Below are 21,212 nucleotides of genomic sequence, written 5' to 3'. Positions count from 1 at the left end.
GATTACCCCGTAGTTGGTGATGGGCAGCCATGATGGAGCCACAGTTGGTGATGGCCAGACATGATGGACCTGTAGTTGGTGATGGCCAGCCCTGATGGACCTGTAGTTGGTGATGGCCAGACATGATGGATCCACAGTTGTTGATGGTCAACCATGATGGACCTGAAGTTGGTGATGGGCAGACATGATGGATCCACAGTTGGTGATAGCCAGCCATGATGGATTCCTTGCTACTCGTCCTAGTCTGTGCTCCTGTGACAGAATCCTGGCTGTGCAATGTGTAGAGAGCAGAGGTTCATTCTCTCGCAGTTGAAACCTTGCGTGTTGTTACCACACAGAGCGGTGTGGTATCCTGCACTTGATTACAGATTCACCATTTCTAGGGAGCTTTTAACTTCATATATTTTCTTGGAGCCTGGCATCTAGTGGGTTGACACTGTCTGGCATCTAGTGGGTTTTTTATTGTTGTTGTTGTTTTGTTTTGTTTTGTTTTTGCTGCCTCCTTACGTGGCAGAGGGCAAAAGATGGTATGAACACAGTAGTCCTGTCTGGCAAGAGAACAGAAGAAAGTGCACTCTCTCGCTCGCGCGCTCTCTCTCTCTCTCTCTCTCTCTCTCTCTCTCTCTCTCTCTCTCTCGACACATCTTAGAGCAGCATTAACTTCTTATCAGGGCCTGAACATCTTCACCGTCTCTACCATCCATGTTGTTACTTGGACACTTTGTTTCTGGTGCATCAGTTTGGGGGCAATAGTATCACCTTTGAAGTACTCCAAACCCCTTCAGCCCCAGCATCTTTGCATTTGCTGCATTTAATGATGGCTGTGCCCTTATTTTACATATTTTACATATTTTACCAACCATCCTGTTACTCAGAATGCTTATTCCCAGATGTGATAGTGACCTTTATGAGCTTAACTGTAATTACATAGCGTTCCGGAACATGGGAGATTTTCCCTCCCATCTTAAGTACCCCAAATCTCAATATGCTTCTGAACAGACTCATTTGGTTTCGAGTTTATATTTGCTCAACCCTGTGTCTAATGCAGTTTTGGAAAACTTTTCACTCCTCATCCACTCTTTAACTCTTTCTCTGGTTTTTGTTTCACAGTTTCATTATGCAGTCTAGACTGGATTCAGTCTTGCAATCCTCCTGCCTCTGCTTCTCCAGTGTTTGCCATTACCAGTGTGCACCACCAAACCCAGTGTTGGTTTCTCTTAACGTGTGTGTGTGTGTGTGTGTGTGTGTGTGTGGCAGGGAGACAGATAAACAGACATGGTGGGGGGGGGAGAAAGAGGCAGAACTAGTTCCTGTGCCTATGTACATGTACCCCATGCATGTGTGGGTACCTGCAGAGGCCAAAAGAGGGTGTTAGGTTCCCTGGATCTGGAATTACAGCTGGTTGTGAGCTGCCCAATGTGGGTGCTAGCAGCCAACGTCAGTCCTCCAAAAAAAGCAGCAAGTACTCTTGACCACTGAGCCATCTTTCCAACTCTTTGCACAGATAAGAACTGATTCTCAGGCTTTCTATTCATGAGTCTCCTTCCTTAAAAAAATGAGAAGAAAAAATGAAAAGCATGATTGAAGCTTTTTGTTTTCCTTTCTTATCCATGTCCTAACACTGTCCAAACGGGGTTTAGGATGGTGAAGTAGCTGCAAAGTCAGAGTGCTGCAGGCAAGGCAAGGAAGGGGGTGGGGGTGGGAGGGTGAAGCAGCATTAGGGGGCAGTGCTGCTGCTTAGTCCATCAATGGCCACAGTGGGAGCAAGGTTTGAGATGAGGAGCAGGGCAGGCTGGGATGCTGAAGAGTGCCCCACCCTGAGAGCCACCTCTATTGAGTGACCCTTGTTCATCCTGAGTGTCCCTTTGACTGTTGAGCTCCACATCACGCTGCTTCTCATGCAGTCCTTGAGTAATAGGAGGAAGAGCCTTGCTGTAATGGGACTTCTGTGATCAGTAAAATGTCATGTCGATGGTGTAGCCTAGGATATTCCAGAGATAAGTGACCCAGTATCCACCGTGGCTTGTCTCCATGGAGACACAGCAGGAACAACTGAGTCCTCCGCTCCTTTCTTTGGCTGCAGCTCTGTGGCTATGATCTTTCATTGTCTTAGTAGAAACAGAAGGAAAAGTTGTGTACAGTACTTAAATGTCAGTGTGGATGTGCTGTCTGACTCATGCTTCCCCCTCCTGATTTTCCACCGTAATTCCTGAGACGTATTACCAAAGGAGAACATTTGGTCCCAACGTGTAATGAAAATCACTCTCAAGTTGTCAAATTTCTTGAGACACAGTGGAGAGCAGTGGAATCAGGGGCTGGGGGAGGGAGAAGTGGGGAGTTGCTCAGTGGATGCAGGGTTTTTGTGTGGGAAGATGAGCGATTCTGATGACCATGGCGTGGGGTTGATTGTACAGCAGTGTTGTACTTCATACCACTGAACCGTGCACTTTAACATAGAAAGTGGTAACTCTTGTTATGTGCATTTTACCACAAAATAAATACATGTAAAATTGAAGTGACATAACACGGCAGATAAGATCACTGCGAAGAATTGGATCCTTCACCTCCAGATCCCATGATCTCTGTGGGGAATAAGCCATGGCACATAAACTTGTTTCCCTGTGACTCCAGGGGAAAGCTTTCATCAAGTTCAAGTCGTTGTACATGATCTTCACAGCAAGATATGTGTGCACACTTCCAAAACGTATGCATAACCAAACCACACACTTGATTTCCACCTTTGGAATTCAAGGTTTCCCAATTAGGACTCTAAGCTGCCCTGTTTCCCAGTCATGGTTTTAGCAAGAATTGTAAGCTCAAAGAATGAATGATGACCACATTGTTCATAATCCATCAACTATAATCCTGACCCATCTGTGGAGAGGATGGGAAGAACGAGCTTTGAAATCCGGTAAAAATTAAATCCTGGATCCACCTTTACACTAGAGCTCAGAGGCTAGCTTATGATTTAGTTGATCCTCATTCTCGATGATACCATATTCACAAATTTGCCTCCTCACTGACATTTCTTTGCAACCCCAAAATCAACATACATAATGTTTTCATGGCCACTAACAGACATGCATAGAGGGACAAAAACTAAGGGGATACTTGGCCTTCGTACTTGAAATCATACCAAATGGTCTACTGCATTTTCTCACTTGGTGCTTTTTATGTCGTTCAGAGTGGTGGGGAAAATTGTGATGTACCTAATTTTCCCAAGGGCGAGAAGGCTGCTGTTTGTTTTATGGAGAAATTATACATGTTAGAAACTCTAATCAGGTATGCCTTGAGTTCACTGGGTTAGTGAATCCATGATACATATTTTTAAAGTGTCCTTAAACAAAAGTCCCCATGAGCCAAGGCCATGGACCGGGCAACTGATGGCATGTCAGCAGAAGGCTGTGGGATCCTGGCTTCTCTTCCCTACTCATCCATTCAGGCTTTACTACAGGGTTTTGGAGCTGAGCTTCTGTGAATGAAAAGAATTCACTGCACTTTGCCAAAAATACCCTCTTTGGGTGCATGAATATTTAATGATTGCTCCCGCATTTTCCATGGAGAGGGAAGGAAGCATTTATTACAGCCCCATTAAAACCGGACATGCACATGTGATGTAATACAGCTCGTAAAAGGCGAGCAGGAGCCATGCACATCACATACAGGTAGAAGCCTTTTGAGAAGACTGGAGGAGTCCATCTCAAACCTCCCTCTCCTCTACCGCCAGCACCAGGTAGGCACGTGGCACCTATAGCTCTGCCCTCACCTAGCCTTTGGCCTGCCCACGTGCAAGAGATGCTTATGGATGAAGAATAAAATGGGTGTGTGTGTAGTGTTTTAACATCCAGAGTATATGAAGACCCTCTTCAGGCCCCAAAGAAAAAGACAGCTGAAGGAAAGGTGGGGCAAGAATTGAACTAAACATTTGTCCAGAGAAGACGTACAGACTTTACATAACTGAAAAGGTGCTCGATCCATCACTGGTCACTAGGGTGACACAAACCCAAACCTCGGAGTGGTCCCACTTTGTGCAGCTCTGAAATAGCTATCAGTTTTTGCAAGTGGAATATGTCAAGTGTTAGCAAAGCTGTGGCAGGATTGGAAGCTCTGTGAGAAGGGAAGGTGGCGCAGCATAAACCGATGTCATGGCTCACAATTATCTATACCTCTGGTTCAGGGGGATCAGATACCTTCCTCTGGCCTCTGTGGGCATTGGGTGCAACTTGGTTCACAGACATTCATGTAGGCAAAGCATTCATGTACATAAAATGAAAAAAATAAAGCTAACAAAAATTTCTTTCTTCAAATAGAAACATTTTTGTCTCATTCTCTTGAAGCAGGATGTTGGCAGTTATCCTAAACATCCTTAATCTAGGATCCACCACTTCAGCCATTAATCTTTGGAGAAAACACACCTGCTTGGGAAGCTTGCTGTCCTTCTCCAGGTCCTCTTGAGGCCTCGTCATTGTTTTCTCTCACTACACATGTCTATCAGGAGCCGTTGATCAGATAGCAAGACAAAATGAGGTTTGAACACAGAATGCATTTACTCAACAATATAAGGCAGCCACACTTTCCTCCAGGGTTTTAAACAGAGTCTTAGATGCTGGAGAGGAAACAATGGACAAGGAGCCAGCTTCACAGTCAACCGTAAATTTCTTTAAAGCCACACAGGCCAAGAGTTTATTCATTCTGTGAGGTTTGTGTTTTTGGTTTTGGTTTTTGTTTGTTTGTTTGTTTGTTTCTTAGTCACTGTTGTAATATGTATGTGTGTGCACCTGCACGTATGAGTAAACATGTCGTACAGCATGTCCAGAGGTCAAACTTAGATGGCTTCCTCTAATCATCTGTTTTTTTGAGACAGCCTCTCTTCATTGAACTTGGAGATAACCAATTGGCTAGACTGGGTGGCCAGTCAGTGGTGTGGATGCTCTTGTCCCTGCCTCCCAGTGCTGAGAGTAGAGAAATGTATATCCATGCCCAGGTTTGTACATGAGTACTGGAGATCCAACCTCAAAATCTTATACATGTGCAGCTAGCAATTTACCTACAGAGTCTGCTCCTAAGCCCCAGTGTTGATCTTTTTCTTAGATTTATTCTTTATTTTATGTGTGGGTGTTTTATCTGCATACTTATCTGTGCACCACTTGTATGCACCACCCACAGAGGCCAGAAGAGGGCACTGAATCTCCTGGAACTGGATTTGTAAGTGGTTGTGAGATGCCAGAGGGTTCTGAGAGCTGTAGCTGGGCCTGCTGTAAGATCAACAAGCGCTCTTAATCACCGAGGCATCTCTCCAGCCCCCAGAATTGATGTTTTAATGGAAGCAGACTTTGCTGCAGATGTGACCTCAACATTTAGGAAATTTAGCAGCATCCTTGGTCTCCACCCACTGAATGCCCCCACTAACCCCTCCCCTAGCTGTGGCAGTTTAAAAGTGTCTGTAAACATTGTGAGATATCCTGGGGTCACTGGCATTCCAGTGTAGAAGCGTGGACTAGACACTCTAGAATAAAGTGTGGTGCTGCCTAGTGAGGATAGTGAAGGTAAGTCCCTCTTAGCATGTCCCCTGAGCAAAGAGTAGAAGTAAGACTGTGTCCTATGGAGGAAGGGCCCTGAGGTGGTAGTGAAAATGGCATCCTGGAGAGAAGTCGTGGGCCTGGGGAGTCCAGTAGGGGTTGAGAGAAAGGTTACAGAGCTACAGAGCACTGTGGCCTTGGATCTGCAGGGAGAGGAGGTACCTGCCCAGTGTTTATGCAGACAGCATGGTTCTTCCACTGAATAGGAATCAAGGACAGAGGCTCAAAGGTGAGAGCAAAGTCCAAAAGCAGCTGTAGCCACTGCCGAGAGGAGCCAAGCTGGTCTGGGAGGGGCAGCAGGTCAGGAGGGAGGAAATGCCCTGAACACATGTTCTCTGTCTTCAGAACCTATGTGTCAGGATTTGTTGCTGAGCTGTGACACTGGCACAAGCAGTCAATGAGATCTCTTGTTGCAAATCTCTCAAATGAGCTTTTACTTCTAAATTTGACTCCAATCCTGCAGGAATCTGAGCGTGATGGAGATGTTTGGGGACTGCACCGCTGTTTCCCCGCTTGTGTTCTGAGCAAACCAATTAAAGTTATAATGTGCATCTCCAGGGGAGAAGAGACAAGCAGAGGTGGTGGGTTTCTCCTCAGACACCGCTTTACAACACTTTCTCCTACTGCTTGGTTGATGAAGTTTTGGCAAATTGGAGCAAAATAAGCTGCTGGGCCCCCCAGAAGCAGTTTGTCCCCGTAGCTATAGTAGAACCCAGTTGTCCTCTAAGTCCCCGTCAGAGACCCAGTGTACACTTGCTACATCCCCCAACTCTGGCCTCATCTTCCCTGTCATAGGGCTCTGGAGGTTACAGATCTCATATCCCCAGGTCACGGGTGAGCCAAGACTCTGTGCTCTGTTGTCAGAGAATGGGAGGCAAAAGCCCTGTGCTGTGGTAGGTCCTGGGTGAGAATGAGCTTTCCCCAACCTTTCGGCGTGCTGGCTCACATCGGCCCTTCGGGGATTACAATTTAGAACTTTCTGTCTGTGCCTGGCAGAGTCATTCTCGCTTTCTTCTTAAGCCTGACCATCTCCCTGTAGAGTGTAAATTATTTGGTCAGACTTATAGGCTCCTTTTTCTAAGTCAGAGGGATGAAAATGGACACGGTGGTCAGTAAAGGAGTCAGATGATTCTGAAGTATGCTAGTGTTGAAAAAATACCGCTGTCTCAGGAAGGTTTTATATATTAATAGGCACCATAAATAAGGAAGGTATTTTTCTCATTGGCAAAAGAAATTCAGACAGGCAATGCAAGGGTCAGTGTTGTCAATTTATTAGTTTTATTATCATTATCATCATCAGTTATGTTTTTGTTTTGTTTTTGGTATACCATGCCCCTCTATGTAGTGCTGACTGTCCTGGAGCTCGCTATGTAGACCAGGCTGGCCTTAAACTCACAGAGGTCTGTTTGCCTCTGCCTCCTGAGTGCTGGGATGAAAGACATGTACCACCTTGCCAGACTAGTATTGTCATTCTTTAGGCATGATTTTTAAAGATGCTGGCTCCTAACTTTCTGTACTATTCGTAAGCCATAAGTTCCATTCTTAATTTGATTTCATTGTACAATGTGGCCACTGGAACTCCAGCCATTCTGTTTATTTATCTTTCATGCAGAATACAAGATAAAAGAGGCAAGTGACATCCTGGGAAGAGCTCAGAGAAGCCACGCCCATGCATGCTGTTAGCTAGAGTACAGTCAAATGGGCGTGTGTACTTCCTAGGGGAAGAGTGCACAGAAATACTGTTCTTAGGCAGGTACATTGATATGCCCAGGAAAATAGTTGAAGAAGGAGCAAAGGGACAAATGTGACCGCTCTGACTGCCACCGCATCGTGGCGTCATCAAGCTGTGGCGGTGTGGGGGACGCTTAGTGTGGGGAACATTTGTACCCTCCGCAGCTCACTTTGAATTTATTGGAAAGCCCTGCATTGCTCTGTTATGAAGAACACCAGAAGAAAATATATTCTTTATCTCCATAGACAACTATACAAACATACTGAGAATGTGCTACGCGAAGGACTTTTGATCCTCTTTTCCATCCATCTGCAAATCTCTTTTGAATCCCCAAAGAGCAGAATCAGGGGATGAGGAAGCAACGTTCACAAGCAATGCTGTGTCTGAGTGTGTGTGTGTGTGTGTGTGTGTGTGTGTGTGTGTGTGTGTGCAGGTCTGCATGCACCTGTGTGTGTGTCCTTGAAGATACTTGTAACGGCGTAAGCGAATGCAGACAGATTGTAAAAATATATACAGCTTTAATGGAGAAATAGACTTACAGAACCACCATTCCAGCAGAGACCAGGAAAGCAGAAGCAGCCTCTGGGAGCACGCTCGCCAAATTTCTAGGCTAACATTAGCCCGAGGCGAACATGCCCCCTAAGAGGCGGGACTTATCCCTACAGATACTAGAGGTCAACCTTGAGTGTCTTTTTTTCAGGTTCTATCTACTTTGTTTTTTAACACAAGATCTCCTAGTTTTATCTGGAATTTGCCGGTTTGGCAGACTGGCTGGTCAGTGAGCCCCAGGGCTCATCCTGCCTCAGACTCCCCCATCCTAGGATTACCAACATTCACTGCAATACCCAGCTCTTCTGTGGGTTCTGGGGTTAGATGCTGGCCCTCGTACTTGCGCCATCACAAGCACTTGCCTCGTCAAGCTGTCTTGCCAGCCCGGACTTTTCTTTGTAATGGCATGCTCTGGTGGGCATGAAACTCCTACCTCTTGGTGCTTGAAGAGCTCCTAGAAAATGGCACATCCAAGCACTTCAGCCCCGAGAACCACTCAGTAAATAAAGAGGTCGCGGATCCCTTTCTTCCAATAGACGGTGAAGTACAGATGCACATGCCTTGCTTTTGTTGGGTTCCTGCTGTAAGCAGATCTGAATATAAAAGTGTTCTCACCTTACATCATGAGTGTTCTGCCTTTAGAGTTCTCACCACAGCCTTTGAGTCTCCCTGACATACTCCCAGCAGGAGGAGCAGACTCCTAAAAAGCTAGACGGGGTTAAACAAATTCTTCCTCTTTTACAAGTTTCTGGATTTCCTGGAGGAAATCGGAAGTCTGTGGTGGTTGTTGAGAGCAAGCAGTGGAGTAGTTGTAAGACAGTCAGAGCATGGACAGTGGGCCAACAGGACACTCTGAGCGGTTACAGGTACACATTGCAGGGCCCCGTGCCTGCCAAAAGTCAGGGTTTTCCCAAGCCTTCCCGGTGATCCCAGCGCAAGCTCCAGACTCTGATCTGCTGCCCAAAACCAAATGTTTCACGGCAGTCATGGAGGCTGCAGCCATGCTGCTTCTGATGCAGAAGCTCCTGACAGCAGCACTCTGAACAGTGCATGCTTTTCTCCCAAATGCAGTCCTTGATTCCAGCTTCCATCTCCACTCGGGCAGAAATGCCATCAGATCTGCAGTTCCATCAGACAAGCCCCGCCTTCACAACTGGGCGAGGCCTTGCTTTGTAGAATGAGTTTACACATCGGGTACAGTTCTTACCAACCCATCCGATACCGCCAGAAGCTGTTGCCAAGTTGCCTAGACCGGGAGTGACATCTTAAATACAAATTTCCTGCTGTTTAATTTTCTAAGCCAGTTTGCGATGCTCCCATTGCTTTTGTGCAGGGACAGTGAACCCAGTATGACTTCACCCAGAGCAGAATCGCAGGGCACTCTTAACCTGGGAACACCTAAGTAGAGCAAAGCTTCTAGCACATTCAGCAGGCTCACTTTTAAAGAACAACAGAATTAGCACCACTATCGGCCTGCCAATTGATTAACAGCTTGGTAACAATCATTATTGATAAAAATCTATTAGGTTTGCTTATTTACTTATAAAATGAAGAAGTGAACATGTTTGGGCTAAATTAAGCCATGTGTGGGTTTTCAAGAGGTAGTGCCAAGTTGAATTTTTGTAGTGTTGAAAAGTGGATGCCACAGTTTCTCGTTTCCATTGGTTTGGTTGCTGTTTGTTTGGGAGCTTTCCTGGGGTTTTATGGCAGGGGACACTAAGAGAGAAGTCATGAAGGCTCCATTGACTGGGGACTCATAAGAACTGTCCCTTCCCCTAGCTGATAGCTTTGCCCCTGTCCTCATTAGAACTTCTGGCAGCCAAACCTCAAGAGACGGAGGTAGTGACTTGGTTATTGCTTATCATATTGGTGATTGTAGTTGATGTGAGTTGATGTTTTGGGAACAGTCAACTTGCTAAGTATTAAGTTCTCCGGCAATTTGTTGGTGACCCTGGATGAAAGTGTGTTAATAGATTCTATACATGAGGACTTATAGAGGTTGCTGGTAGAAAGGATGAATTTCAGTGGTGGTCATGGGATGTGAATTTTAGCAGGTGGTGGTATTTGTCCAAAAAAGAAAGAGCTGTATTACCAGAAAGCCATCCCTGCCTCTGTTGACTTGAGAATGCTGTCTTTAGGGTGGCCCTCAGCTCTCTGTTACGGTTTGCATCTGAAATGTCCCTGCAAGGCCATATGCATGTGGCACTAATGTTATGCCAAGTGGTAGAATCCTGAGGAGGTTGAGCCTAGTGGAAGGAAGTGATGTTAGTGTGGGTAACCTGGAAAGAGGATATTGGAGCCCGGCCCCTTCCCTCTGTTTCACTTCCTGGCAGCCGTTACGTGGATAGTTTGCTGTACCACACATCTTTGCCACATTCTTAGCCTTGCCACAGCCCAGAGTGACAGGACCAAGAAGCTATGAACTGAATGCCTGGAACCATCAGCTAACTCTGTCCTCTTTTCACATTATTGGTCTCAGATGCTTTTGTCCCAACCACAGGAAGCTAATGTACCACCAAGGCAAGTGTTTGCCCCTAAATGTCTCCTGAGTTCTTGGTCACTGCTGGCCCTACCTTCACCCAGTTCTGTAGTGAACCTTGGAGTTCCTTTGTTCTCCAGTCTTCAGCTGTGTGGAGCTTCTTGCCTCCCATCTGTCAGTGTAGACCCAGCTCAGGATGGGTATGGGCACCCAGGACCCTTCTCTGGGGGGAATTATAACTGAGAAAAGCTAGTTGGTCTGGGACAGATGACTGAACTGAAGCAGTGCTGGAGGGAACCTTCAGGAACCTTCAGCTCTAAGGAGGCACTACAGGGAGAAGAGAATAGAGCAGAGGCAGGGGGATTCTGTGATGAGAGAGATGAGAAGCTAATGAGAAATCATCATGCTTTTCTAATAGTCTGGCATTTTTATCCTTAGAAATCAAATTCATTTTAATAGTACAGCATTCCTACTTACATTGTAATGTACTACATCACAACCTATTTCTCTTGTTTAGGCTAAGAGAGGTGGCTCTCAGATTTGGTCTCCCTCTCTACACCACCAGTGTTGCTACAGTTCCTAACAAGAGAAAAAGGCCATTGTATTAGTCAGGGTTCTCAAAGTGAGCAGAACTGAGAGAATGAATAGTGTGTGTGTGTGTGTGTGTGTGTGTGTGTGTGTGTGTGTGTGTGTGTGTAGAGGGGGATTTATTAGAATTATAGACCGTGGTCCAAATAGTCCAACCATGGCTGCTCATGATAGAAGACCAAGGATCCAGTAGACCCTTGATCAGCCCATGAGACTGGATGTCTCAGCAGTCCCAGTCTGAACCTGGTGCTGGAGTCCTAGGGCATTCTTAGCAAGCTGTTGGTTTTCAGTCCCCATTAGAATCCCAAAGAAGTAGGTTCTAATGCCAGCCCAGCAAGGAAAGCCTCAGCAACAGAGTGGATGGACTTGTCAGTGAGAGTGAGGGCAAGCAGGCAAAAAAGCTTCCTTCTTCCGTATCCTTTAAGGAGGTGGGGGGTGCCATCAGAATGTGTGATCTAGATTTAGGATAGATCTTCCCACCCCAAATGATCCAGTCAGAAGATCTCTCAGAGGCCTGCCCTGCTGCTTGGGTTTTAGTTTATTTCAAATGTAGTCAAGTTGACAACCACGATCAACCATCATGGCTGTGAAACATCTCGAGTCTTCCATCTTGATTAGGTCAGGCTGGGTAGTTCGTCATCATGCATTTATGCTATAGGTGTCTGCTTTGATTTAGTCCTCGTGATCTTATGATGAGCCTGAACACTTATGTAGCTTGCTTGGGAACCTTACAGAACGGAAATGACAGAGCCACAGCTAGAGGGTCATGCCTTTCTGCTATGGCTGTAGAGGGTACGGAGAGGATTCCACCCGGGGTGAGTGTAGGCAGCATCACCGCCAGGCTTGGTTCAATGTACCACTAAAGAAGGGCGCTCGGGATGAGTGCCGAGAAGATAATGAGCAGTGATTGGCAGGAGGATCGGGCAAGCTCCCGTTGTCTATCTTATCAAGCGTGGCAGGCCTTCATCTCGTGTTAGTGATTTCTGCTTGTTTCACAATTATGAAAATATTGAGAATGGCTAGAGAGAAACTGCCTTTTCCTCTTCGTTTTCACATCTCTCTTCTTCTTTTTCTTCTATGATTGTTGAGACAGGGTTTTACTACATAGCTGAGGTTAGCCTCAGGCTCACAATCATCCTGCCTCAGCCTCACAAGTTCTCGCAATTACGTCTAAGAAGACCTCTTCCAGCAGTGTTGTGACAGGGGGGCAAAGCTCAAGTGCCGACCTACAGAGACTGGGTCCTTTGCTTTATACCTGGCCGCTGTCCAGTGAGACATACGGTACAAGGACTCTCAGAAGGCATTCCCAGAACAGTCTGGTAGTCAGAGGCCAGAGAGCCAGCTACTCATCTCAAGCTGGTCTGCGATATGAGGGGCCACTTCTCAGGAGTGCTAGCCTTCTGTGACCTACCTACAAAACTCATAGCCATTCCTTCTACCCAGCACATGGCCCCCTGACAAACACCTCGAAGGAAGGATTACACCAACCCAGACTTTCTCCCAAAAGCCAGCTAGTGTGAAGTCTGTGGTTGCCTTCGGAACTAGATTCAAAGGGTGATGGGCACGCCATGGTGAATGGGTCCCATTATTTTAAAACTAAGGATGGCTTTCACATTTCTCAAAGCTTTGTCACCCACTTGTCCCTCTAATACTCATAACTTGGTTTCTAGAAATCAAAGTGAGCAAGACTTTTACAGCTCTTCACCCAGCATTCCCGGAATATTTGTTCATACTCACTACTCCTAAGGCAAAGGATTTGGAGGGAGCATGTGGAGGATGATATGGAGTGTGAGATTGTGATGGTATTAAAGGCCCAGGCTCCATCCCCAGCTCACTGAATAAGGGTCTTGTTTCATGAGCGCTGCTTATACTGCTCTATGGGAGATCTTGGAAGCATCTTCTATGGTGTCTGAGCCTATGAGGATTTTTTTTTGTTGTTTCTTCTATAAAATACCATCCTGTCTGTCTGTCTATTTGTGATTATTAGCATCCTGTCTGTCTGTCTATTTGTGTATCTTTTTATATTATATGTTCCTATTTCTGTAGTTTGTACACATATGTGCATATGGAGACCAGAGGTGAACACGGGTATCTTTTTTCAGTCACAGTCCACCTTATTATATTTGAAGCCAGGGTCTCTCACTGGACCTGGAACTTGCTAATTGCTAGGCTAGCTAGCCAATGAGCTCCAGATATCTACCTACCTCTCTACCTCTACTCTGGGTCATAGATGCTTGTTACCTTACCAGCTTTTTACGCTGATGCAGGGGATGCAAACTCAGGTATGCATGCATGCTCGGTGGGTGCTTTACTGACTGGGCCATCCTCCAAGCCCTTCCTGTCAGCTTTTACTTCTGTTGCCTGGTGAGTCACTTCTTCTGTTTCTGTTGGTCTAAAGGTGTCTGTGTGCCACTTCTGTAGTAAGGACTGGCTGGGTCTTTGTCCATGAGCAAAGAAATGCCTCAGAACCAAGGATCAGGGAGTCAGACTGTCTCCTAGGATGTCAGAAACTACACCCATAAAGTCTCACCAACATGACTGCCCACTACCCTCAGGGACACCTATAAGCACTGATACACATATGCTCACAGGAGTACACATACATACACATAAATATATAAAAATAAATATTTCAATTAAAATATAATTACACTATTTTCTTCCTTCCCATTTCTTCCATATATATCCACACACACACACACACACACACACACACACACACACACACATATTCTTTTAAATCTACAAAATACTAGAAACTTACTGCTTCTGGGAGAAAAAAAAAAGGAAAAAACCCACTTAAACTAGGCCTGTTATGTTCCTCCTCCTATACACTAGACGTCCATAGCCTTAGTAGAATGTCTTCCTTCTCTTCTTAGGCAAATGTTGGGTACTTTCACCGGTGTTTAAAAGCAAGTGAACCTCAGAAACTGCCGGGCTATACCAGTTAAATAGAGCAGCATTGCAGGATATGCAAAGGTCCTTGCGCTGTTGCTGCTGTTGAGTTACACGCTCTGCAGCTGGCGTTGAGTCTCTGCTCAGTGTACTTCAGTGCTTCCTGCACTGCACATGGCTCAAGACCTGGAGGGCTTTTGACGTAGGTGGAGGCTGAGACACCCAGGAACCTACAGAGTGCCAGGGAAAGGTTTGAGAACATTATTTAGGCAGGCACCGACACATCCCTTGGCTAGAGAGGTGCCTCCCATGGGACAGCGGCACAGAAAATGGTAGAGCAACGCTGCGGGGGGAATCGGCTGGGAAAGCCTTGCCCTCTGGCTTCACCTGTGCCTTTGCCGAATTCTCCTGTGACAGGGAATTCCTTTGGCTTTTCCTTTCCCCTGCCAGAGAAGGATAGCCCCCAAGTGAGGGGCAATTCACTTGGCTCTGTCTTCTAGGGTGCTCTTTTGTGTATGCCTCAGAAAGGACAGCAGTTGACTGTCCCCAGGGGTGGCAGGAGCAATGGAAACAGCCAGTGTCCCACTGTGAGCCCTTCTCAGGGTGGTGAGGAGTGGTGACATGGTCACAAGTGCTCTGTGTGTTCTGTCCCTCAGGTGCACCAGTACTACAGCTGCCTTCCAGAAGAGAAAGTCCCATATGTCAACAGTCCTGGAGAGAAACTGCGAATCAAGCAGCTATTGCACCAGCTGCCGCCTCATGACAATGAGGTAAGGTGTTTGGAGGGGGCTTCTGCTGGACTGACCCCTTTCCTAATCGTTGTGATCAGTAAGATTGCTGCCAAAAAGCCATCCGGCCATTGATATGAAATTTTAGCTTCTTTAATTAGAATGTAAAGAAACTGGCTGATAATTTGGGTGACCACTCCTTATCCCACCCCTCACCCCCCCAAAGAAAAGCAGTCTCACCCTGGACAGGGTTAGACTCCAAGCCTGGCGTGACTGAGTAGTACAGAAGCAGGGAGTGCTGTTTGAAAGCCCGGGCCAGTGTTTTCTGACTGGAATGTGTCCTGCCAGTTGCTTGTGGGAGTTGGGAGGATGACTAAGGACCGCTTCAGGACTGGAAGGAACGCTGTGAGTCTCTCAGACTTTGAGGATTGTTTCCTAAGCAGTGAATGCACAGGTTCTCCGAGTCGAGGGCAGCCAAAGTTCCGGGTCTAGACTGGCAGCTCTCACGAGGACGTTTGTCAAGCCAGAGTCCAAATTGTCAGAGTCAGCCATCTGTATTTTGAGAGTAGTGTGAACGTGGACATTCCTTTTGTCTAGTTCCAGAAACAGAGCTCTGGAAGCAAGCGTTTATTTATTTGATTCTGAGTTTGAGTTTTTGAGAGCGGCTTTCACTTTATCCAGGATAACTTGGAACCCTGTCAGCAGCTCATGAACTCTTTCTCTTGCTCCTCCTCTTCCCGGGTGCTGGGCTACAGAGGCCCTCCCGTACCTGGCCATCTATTGAAATCATATTGATTCTAAAGAAGAAATCTGAAAGGAAGCTTCTAAAAGATGGTGTGGGAGGAGATTAGGTTTCTAAGCTGGAAATTAATTTGTAGGTATCTGGTTTCAAAAATCAAGAATCCTGTAGATTTTTACTATTTAGCTCTCTATTTAAAACAAAAGCATAATATTTAAATTGAAAGGAAAGAATTACCCCTGCAGAGAGCTGGACGCTAGTTCCTACCAACTCATCCAATGCATAAGCTGAGTCTCAGGTGACATATTTAGATAAAAGGGAATTTTTTTTTACATTTTTATGAGGTGTGTGTGTGTGTGTGTGTGTGTGTGTGTGTGTGTGTGTGTGTGTGTGTAACACTCACATACCACATCATGTATGGGGAGGTCAGAGAACAACTTATGGGAATTGGTTTTCTCCTTCCACCATGTGGGTTTTGAGGATCAAACTCAAGCTGAGAAGATCATATTTTGCAGCAAGTATCTCTGCCTCCTGAGCAATGTCTTGCTGGCTTAGAAGGAGCAATTGGCGCTGTGAATGCTGAGGAACTGAGAGTGCAGATATTAGTCCAGCCCTTGTCTAGCATGTGCAAAGCCCTGGGTTTAATCCTCAGCACTGCAAAACTAAATACATGAATCTGAAGAAGTGAGACAGCATCCCAAAACCTGAAGCAGCTCCCTAGAAAGCGGCGCCTCTCTCTCCTACTGCCTATTTCAGAGTTCATAAAACAAACACAAAAGCTGACTCCTTTAAAGATGAAAGCAAACACTGCAACCGGATGCCTGGATAACGAATCTGGAGGTGAAAACGCAAGTTTTTACAAGCAGAAGGGGTGTGCCTGTTTTTAAAAGCATGCCCATAAAATGTCATCACGGCCATGTTTTGTGGGCTGTTAGGTTTCTAGAACGTTCCCCTGAATACTTTTTTTTTTTAACTGTCACTTGAGGGAGGGAATTGATCTGCCCTCGTAGTGGTTCACTCCATTTATGGGTAACTGAGCTTTCATTAGACACCATTTGGATTATGACTCCATGTGGGTAAGACGTGATACATGAGAGCCAGTGGACAAGATCTGCTCATCTGACATGGGGACGTGGCCTCCCCTGAAGGCAGAGGCTGACTCGAAAGCAAATGCTTGATCATCCATCTCTTTTCATTTGGACAGCACAAATTTGAATAGACTTAATTGCTCTGACTTTCAAACTAACACACAGCAGTCCTAGTTGAGAGCTTTGCTTGTTATTTTCTTAATGAAAAATTGTCTGCATAGTGTAGTCAACATATCTGTAGTCTGATATCTGAATTACTCCAGAAAAAAAAAATCATGAGACGCATGGGACCACCTTTCCCAAAGGAAGGTATAAGTATGGCTTGGGTGGGGTGCGGCATGGCAATAAATGAAACTGAATGTGTGATGAGAGCCTGGTTCCTTTTACATTACATTTTCTCTTCGTGATGCAGTGATGGGACAAGGAAGAAGTCTCAGTCTGGTCCCGGCAGGTCTCCGAATATCACTACAGCCCTTTCTGTTCTCCCACCGTCAGTAAGCACATCCATTTTAGCATCTCCCGGAGGTGCAGTGGTCGGCTGGGATCTAACAGTATGGTTTTGTTCTGTTTGAGAGTTACCTTCCCAGCTTTGCGGCTGACTGACTTCTCTTTATGTAGTAATAACCTGTTTTCCTTTTAAGTAAATGCATCCAAGTTTCTTGAAGTGAGTCATATTTAAAAGTATCATTAATAAATAATAGTTCAGGATCATGGCACGATCACCAAGTGCAGAAACAATGGGACAGAGTGGCAGATCCCAGATGCAGGTGCCTTTGCTGCCCCTCCCTTAATTCTTCGACACTCTGCGTTATAAAAAGAAGGAAGTCTCTTTCTCCTATTGTCACATTAGAGTCCAGACAAATGCCTGCCTATTCTCATATCCCAGAGCAGGATGGAGCACAGATGATGTGCGTATCTGACAACCAGATCGGGGCCATTCTTTGGTGCAGGGCTCGTTCACACAGACACGGACACATAAAACCTTCAGCTCCTTGCAGTTTGTAAGGAGAATGTTCCAGGAAATTGCCGTCTCTGAGCCACTCTTGGTGACTTCAGTGTGAGTGTAGGGACAGTGTGAAGGGTGAGGAGCCATTCTAGAATGTCTCTCCTTCCGGAGGCATGGGCTCCAGAGTTCACAGCCTATAGACTTCCCTTTGCTTATCACCCGTCTTGGTGCTGGCTCACCTTAAGTAGCTCCAAGCTGTGAGCCCTGAGTGGGGACGTCAGTACTTCCCCTACAGCGATGAAGCCTCCTCCATGCTGTCCTCTGTGTGTTCAGGTTCGATACTGCAACTCCCTGGATGAGGAAGAGAAGAGGGAGCTGAAGCTGTTCAGCAACCAGAGGAAACGTGAGAATTTGGGCCGAGGGAACGTCAGACCCTTCCCCGTTACCATGACAGGAGCCATTTGTGAACAGGTGAGGATGGATTGGAGCCGGGAAGAAGTTCATTCTCCAGTCATTTTATTGAATACCTGGTATGTGCTCAGCCCTCTTTTAGGTCTCAAAGATACAGCAGTTAGCAAAAGACACAAAAGCTTTGTCTTTTTCACATAAATAACTATGCACCAGGGGAGGTCATACAACAATAAATTAAGTCAGTAAAATAGAAAAGCTGCTGCAGAAGGGGGCCAGGAAGGACTGGGAAGGTGTGATGACTGCAGTCTCAAGGGTCATAGAAGACCCCTCTGAGAAGGTGGCATCTGGAGCAAGGGCATGCAGAGGTGTGCAGAAGAGACTTGCAGATCTTGAACATGAGAAACAACTAGCATGGGGACCTTAAGGCAGGAGGGTAGCTCCTGTGGACAAGAGATAGTGGCCTGTGACTGGATCAGGAGAACTAAAGGCCTGGGATGTGCTTATCATGGCAGAGTTCGTGGAGAGCCATGTAAAGAACTGGAAGGACCAGACAGGGTCATGCCTTCATCCTTTGATCTGGACCACGAGTCAGTCTCTCATCCAGGATCATCGCAACATGGATAACCTTTCAAGGATGGTGTGAGGGATGATACCTGAATTTATTCAGAGTTTGAGGGTTCTTTGTCAAAGTCTGAGAGACCCCATGCCATCTCCTCGGCACCTCATTGAGCTGAAGGATCTGGAGTTACCTTCTGCCTACTCTGCTGTAGCAGTGCTTAGGGTGTGGTAGAGGAGATTGCTAAAGCAGGACAGGAATATCACCTGCCTGGGCCAACCTCACCCCGTTCCTGCTTTCCAGGGAAGACCACCATGTCTTACCCTCAGAACATAGCTCTGTATTTTAATCCCAGCAGTAAGCACGAGTCATCTGTGATTTCTGCCTTGTCTATCCTATGGTACTTTTCAATCAAGATTATACGAAGAGATGCTGTAGAGAGCTAAAACTCATGCCTGAAAGGCATAGGGAAGAGGGAGAAGCAATTTAAGAGTGAGTGGACTATATGTGCCCTCTACCCTCCCGTTCAGTAATCCAGGCCACCACCTCAGCCAAGCCCTCTCTCTGTGGCCTTTCCTGCCAGTGTGAATGTGGCTATGCCTTTGCATGAACTTTGGGATATGTAGGAAGTGGTTAGGCCTTTTTACTATGCTTTATAAGTTGACTTGTTGACTGCAGATCTCACCCACCCTATAAACTACTATGAGGTAGGATGTTCCTCTGTATGCTGTGAATATGTCTTATTACCATTAGTTAATAAAGAAGCTGATTTTGGCCAATACTCAGGCAGAATAGAGCCAGGTGGAAAACTCAAATAGAGATAAAGGGAGGAAAATGTCAGAGTCAGGGAGACGCCATGCAGCTGCCAAAGGAGAAAGATGTCAAAACATTACTGATAAGCCACAGCCACATGGTGATAACAAATTAGTAAAAATGGGTTAATTTAATTAAGTCGTGAGAGCTAGTTAATAATAGCCTGAGCTAATAGGCCAAACAGTTTGTAATTAAAATAAGTTTCTGTGTGATTACTCGGAACTGGGCGGCCGGGGAACGAAAGCACAGCCTCCAGTTACACTACCATGCTGAGAATCCATCCCACACCTTCATGTTTCTCATTCCCTGTTACTTAAGTTGTCTTACTTAGGCCCTGGGGTAGGGGCTCCGAGGAAGAACAAGGTAAATGTGCCCTACCAGGTATGTAAAAAGCAGGGGACACACTAACTATTATGCATATCACGCCCTAGGAGCTAGTTGTTGGCAGTCGCTGGATGTCATTCTTACACAGCTGATGTTGATGCTGTTTCTGTTTGCCTTGCAGTGCGGAGGGCAGATTAAGGGTGGGGACATCGCTGTGTTCGCATCACGTGCTGGCCACGGCATCTGCTGGCATCCACCCTGCTTTATATGCACCGTCTGCAACGAGCTTTTGGTTGACTTGATCTACTTTTACCAAGATGGGAAGATCTACTGTGGTAGGCACCATGCTGAATGCCTGAAGCCGCGCTGTGCAGCCTGTGATGAGGTCAGAGCCCCATCCTTGTGGGAAGAGTTTAACTTTCCTGGTATATCCATGGAAAGTAGAAGTGGCACCTTCCGTGTCGTGATGTCTGTTTCTCTGTCTGCATCTCTCCCCCCCCCCATAGACTATTTCCAGTATTCTTACCTGCCCCACGATCCCTCTGTTATACCACACATGCACATGGCCTTTGGCTTCCCATATGGGGAAACAACCTTAGCTGACTCTACCCTCTTATGTTAACTCTTTCCAGAGAGAACCATCACCCATATCCCAATCATGGTGGACCTGGCATCTGCCGTATGACCCGTAACAGTCAGCATGGTGGATTCAGGGTCTCCCATATAAGAACAGGGTGAGGAACCACATACTACAACCATCAAAGTCCTCAAATGCCATGCAGCTAACTTACAGTTAAATATATAGACACTCACACATAAATAAATAAAAATATAAAGAAGCTATTGAGCAACTTTAGATTCCAGCTAAAAACCTAGAAAGTCCTCATCAGAAATTTCTCTGGAACACTTGATTAGTGAGAGAAAGAAAATGGATGATGGTGTTTGATTTTTTTTCCCTACAAACGTTTTGGAGATCAGTGGTAACTGTCTGGATGGCAGTTTTCACCCCTGGCACCACAGGTGTTTGAAAGCATTGTGGTAAGAAATCAGAATGTCTACCTGCCAGCTCCACCAGGACAAGGCCAGTTGTCCATTCAAACTGCCTGAGGGCTTCCGTTTTTCTAGAGACTTGGTGGGCCTTCGTTAATGTGAATTCTGATAGTAAAGTTGAGGCACTCAACTCCCTGGCCCTTGTTTAAAAAGCGAACACGGGTCAAACTCTGGGACTCTAGGCAGTCCCTTCGCCTCCTGCCTCAAGTGCACAAGCGCACACCACAAAGTTGAACAAGCACCACTGCTACCTGATCGCAAATCATGCTCACAACCATGAACAGTCAGCACCCTCCACCCACTCGATGCTCTTCCCCTCTTAACCCCACCGCCCAGCCCTGTCCCTGTCTGGATTCACGAGTGCTAGCATCTCATATACATCAAATCTTCTCACGTTTCCTTCTGCCTCTGGCTTCTTCCACCTCGTGTGATGGTTTCAAAGTCAATTTCTGGTGTAGTAAATACTAGCACCTCATCCCTCTCCGTGGCTGAGCACGAATTGCATTACTCTGTATGAACAGTTTTATGCACATATCACATCTGGCTTTGCCATTTAGCAACTGGTGTGCATTTGTTTCTGCTGTTAACCGTGATGAACAATGCCACTGATGTGTGCGTTTCTAGATACACATAAATTTTAAAGTTTGAATGTTTTTCATGGCAATTCTGAGCCTAAGTTTTGAAGGAAGGCAAAGCTATCTGCTAAAGCAGCAGTCCCACCTTCCATTCTTATTG

General features: G+C 46.1%; 1 protein-coding gene across 5 annotated transcripts in view; it reads left to right on the top strand.

Moving 5' to 3' along the window:
* Positions 1-21,212, top strand: part of Prickle2 (prickle planar cell polarity protein 2) — a 327,904-nt gene that overhangs the window by 260,474 nt on the left and 46,218 nt on the right. For all 5 annotated transcript variants that reach the window (XM_050160238.1, XM_050160237.1, XM_050160241.1 and 2 more), the window contains 3 exons: positions 14,479-14,592; positions 17,657-17,794; positions 19,609-19,812. In XM_050160238.1, the coding sequence (XP_050016195.1) occupies positions 14,479-14,592; positions 17,657-17,794; positions 19,609-19,812 (456 nt within the window). The remainder of the gene's footprint in view (positions 1-14,478; positions 14,593-17,656; positions 17,795-19,608; positions 19,813-21,212) is intronic.

The sequence above is a fragment of the Alexandromys fortis genome, unplaced genomic scaffold (genome assembly GCF_014885135.2).
Source record: "Alexandromys fortis isolate MF-2015 unplaced genomic scaffold, M_Fortis_MF-2015_v1.1 scaffold_111, whole genome shotgun sequence".
NCBI classification, from domain to species: Eukaryota; Metazoa; Chordata; class Mammalia; order Rodentia; family Cricetidae; genus Alexandromys; species Alexandromys fortis.
Note: the sequence above shows the minus strand (reverse complement) of the source record. Positions and strands in the feature narration are given on the sequence as shown.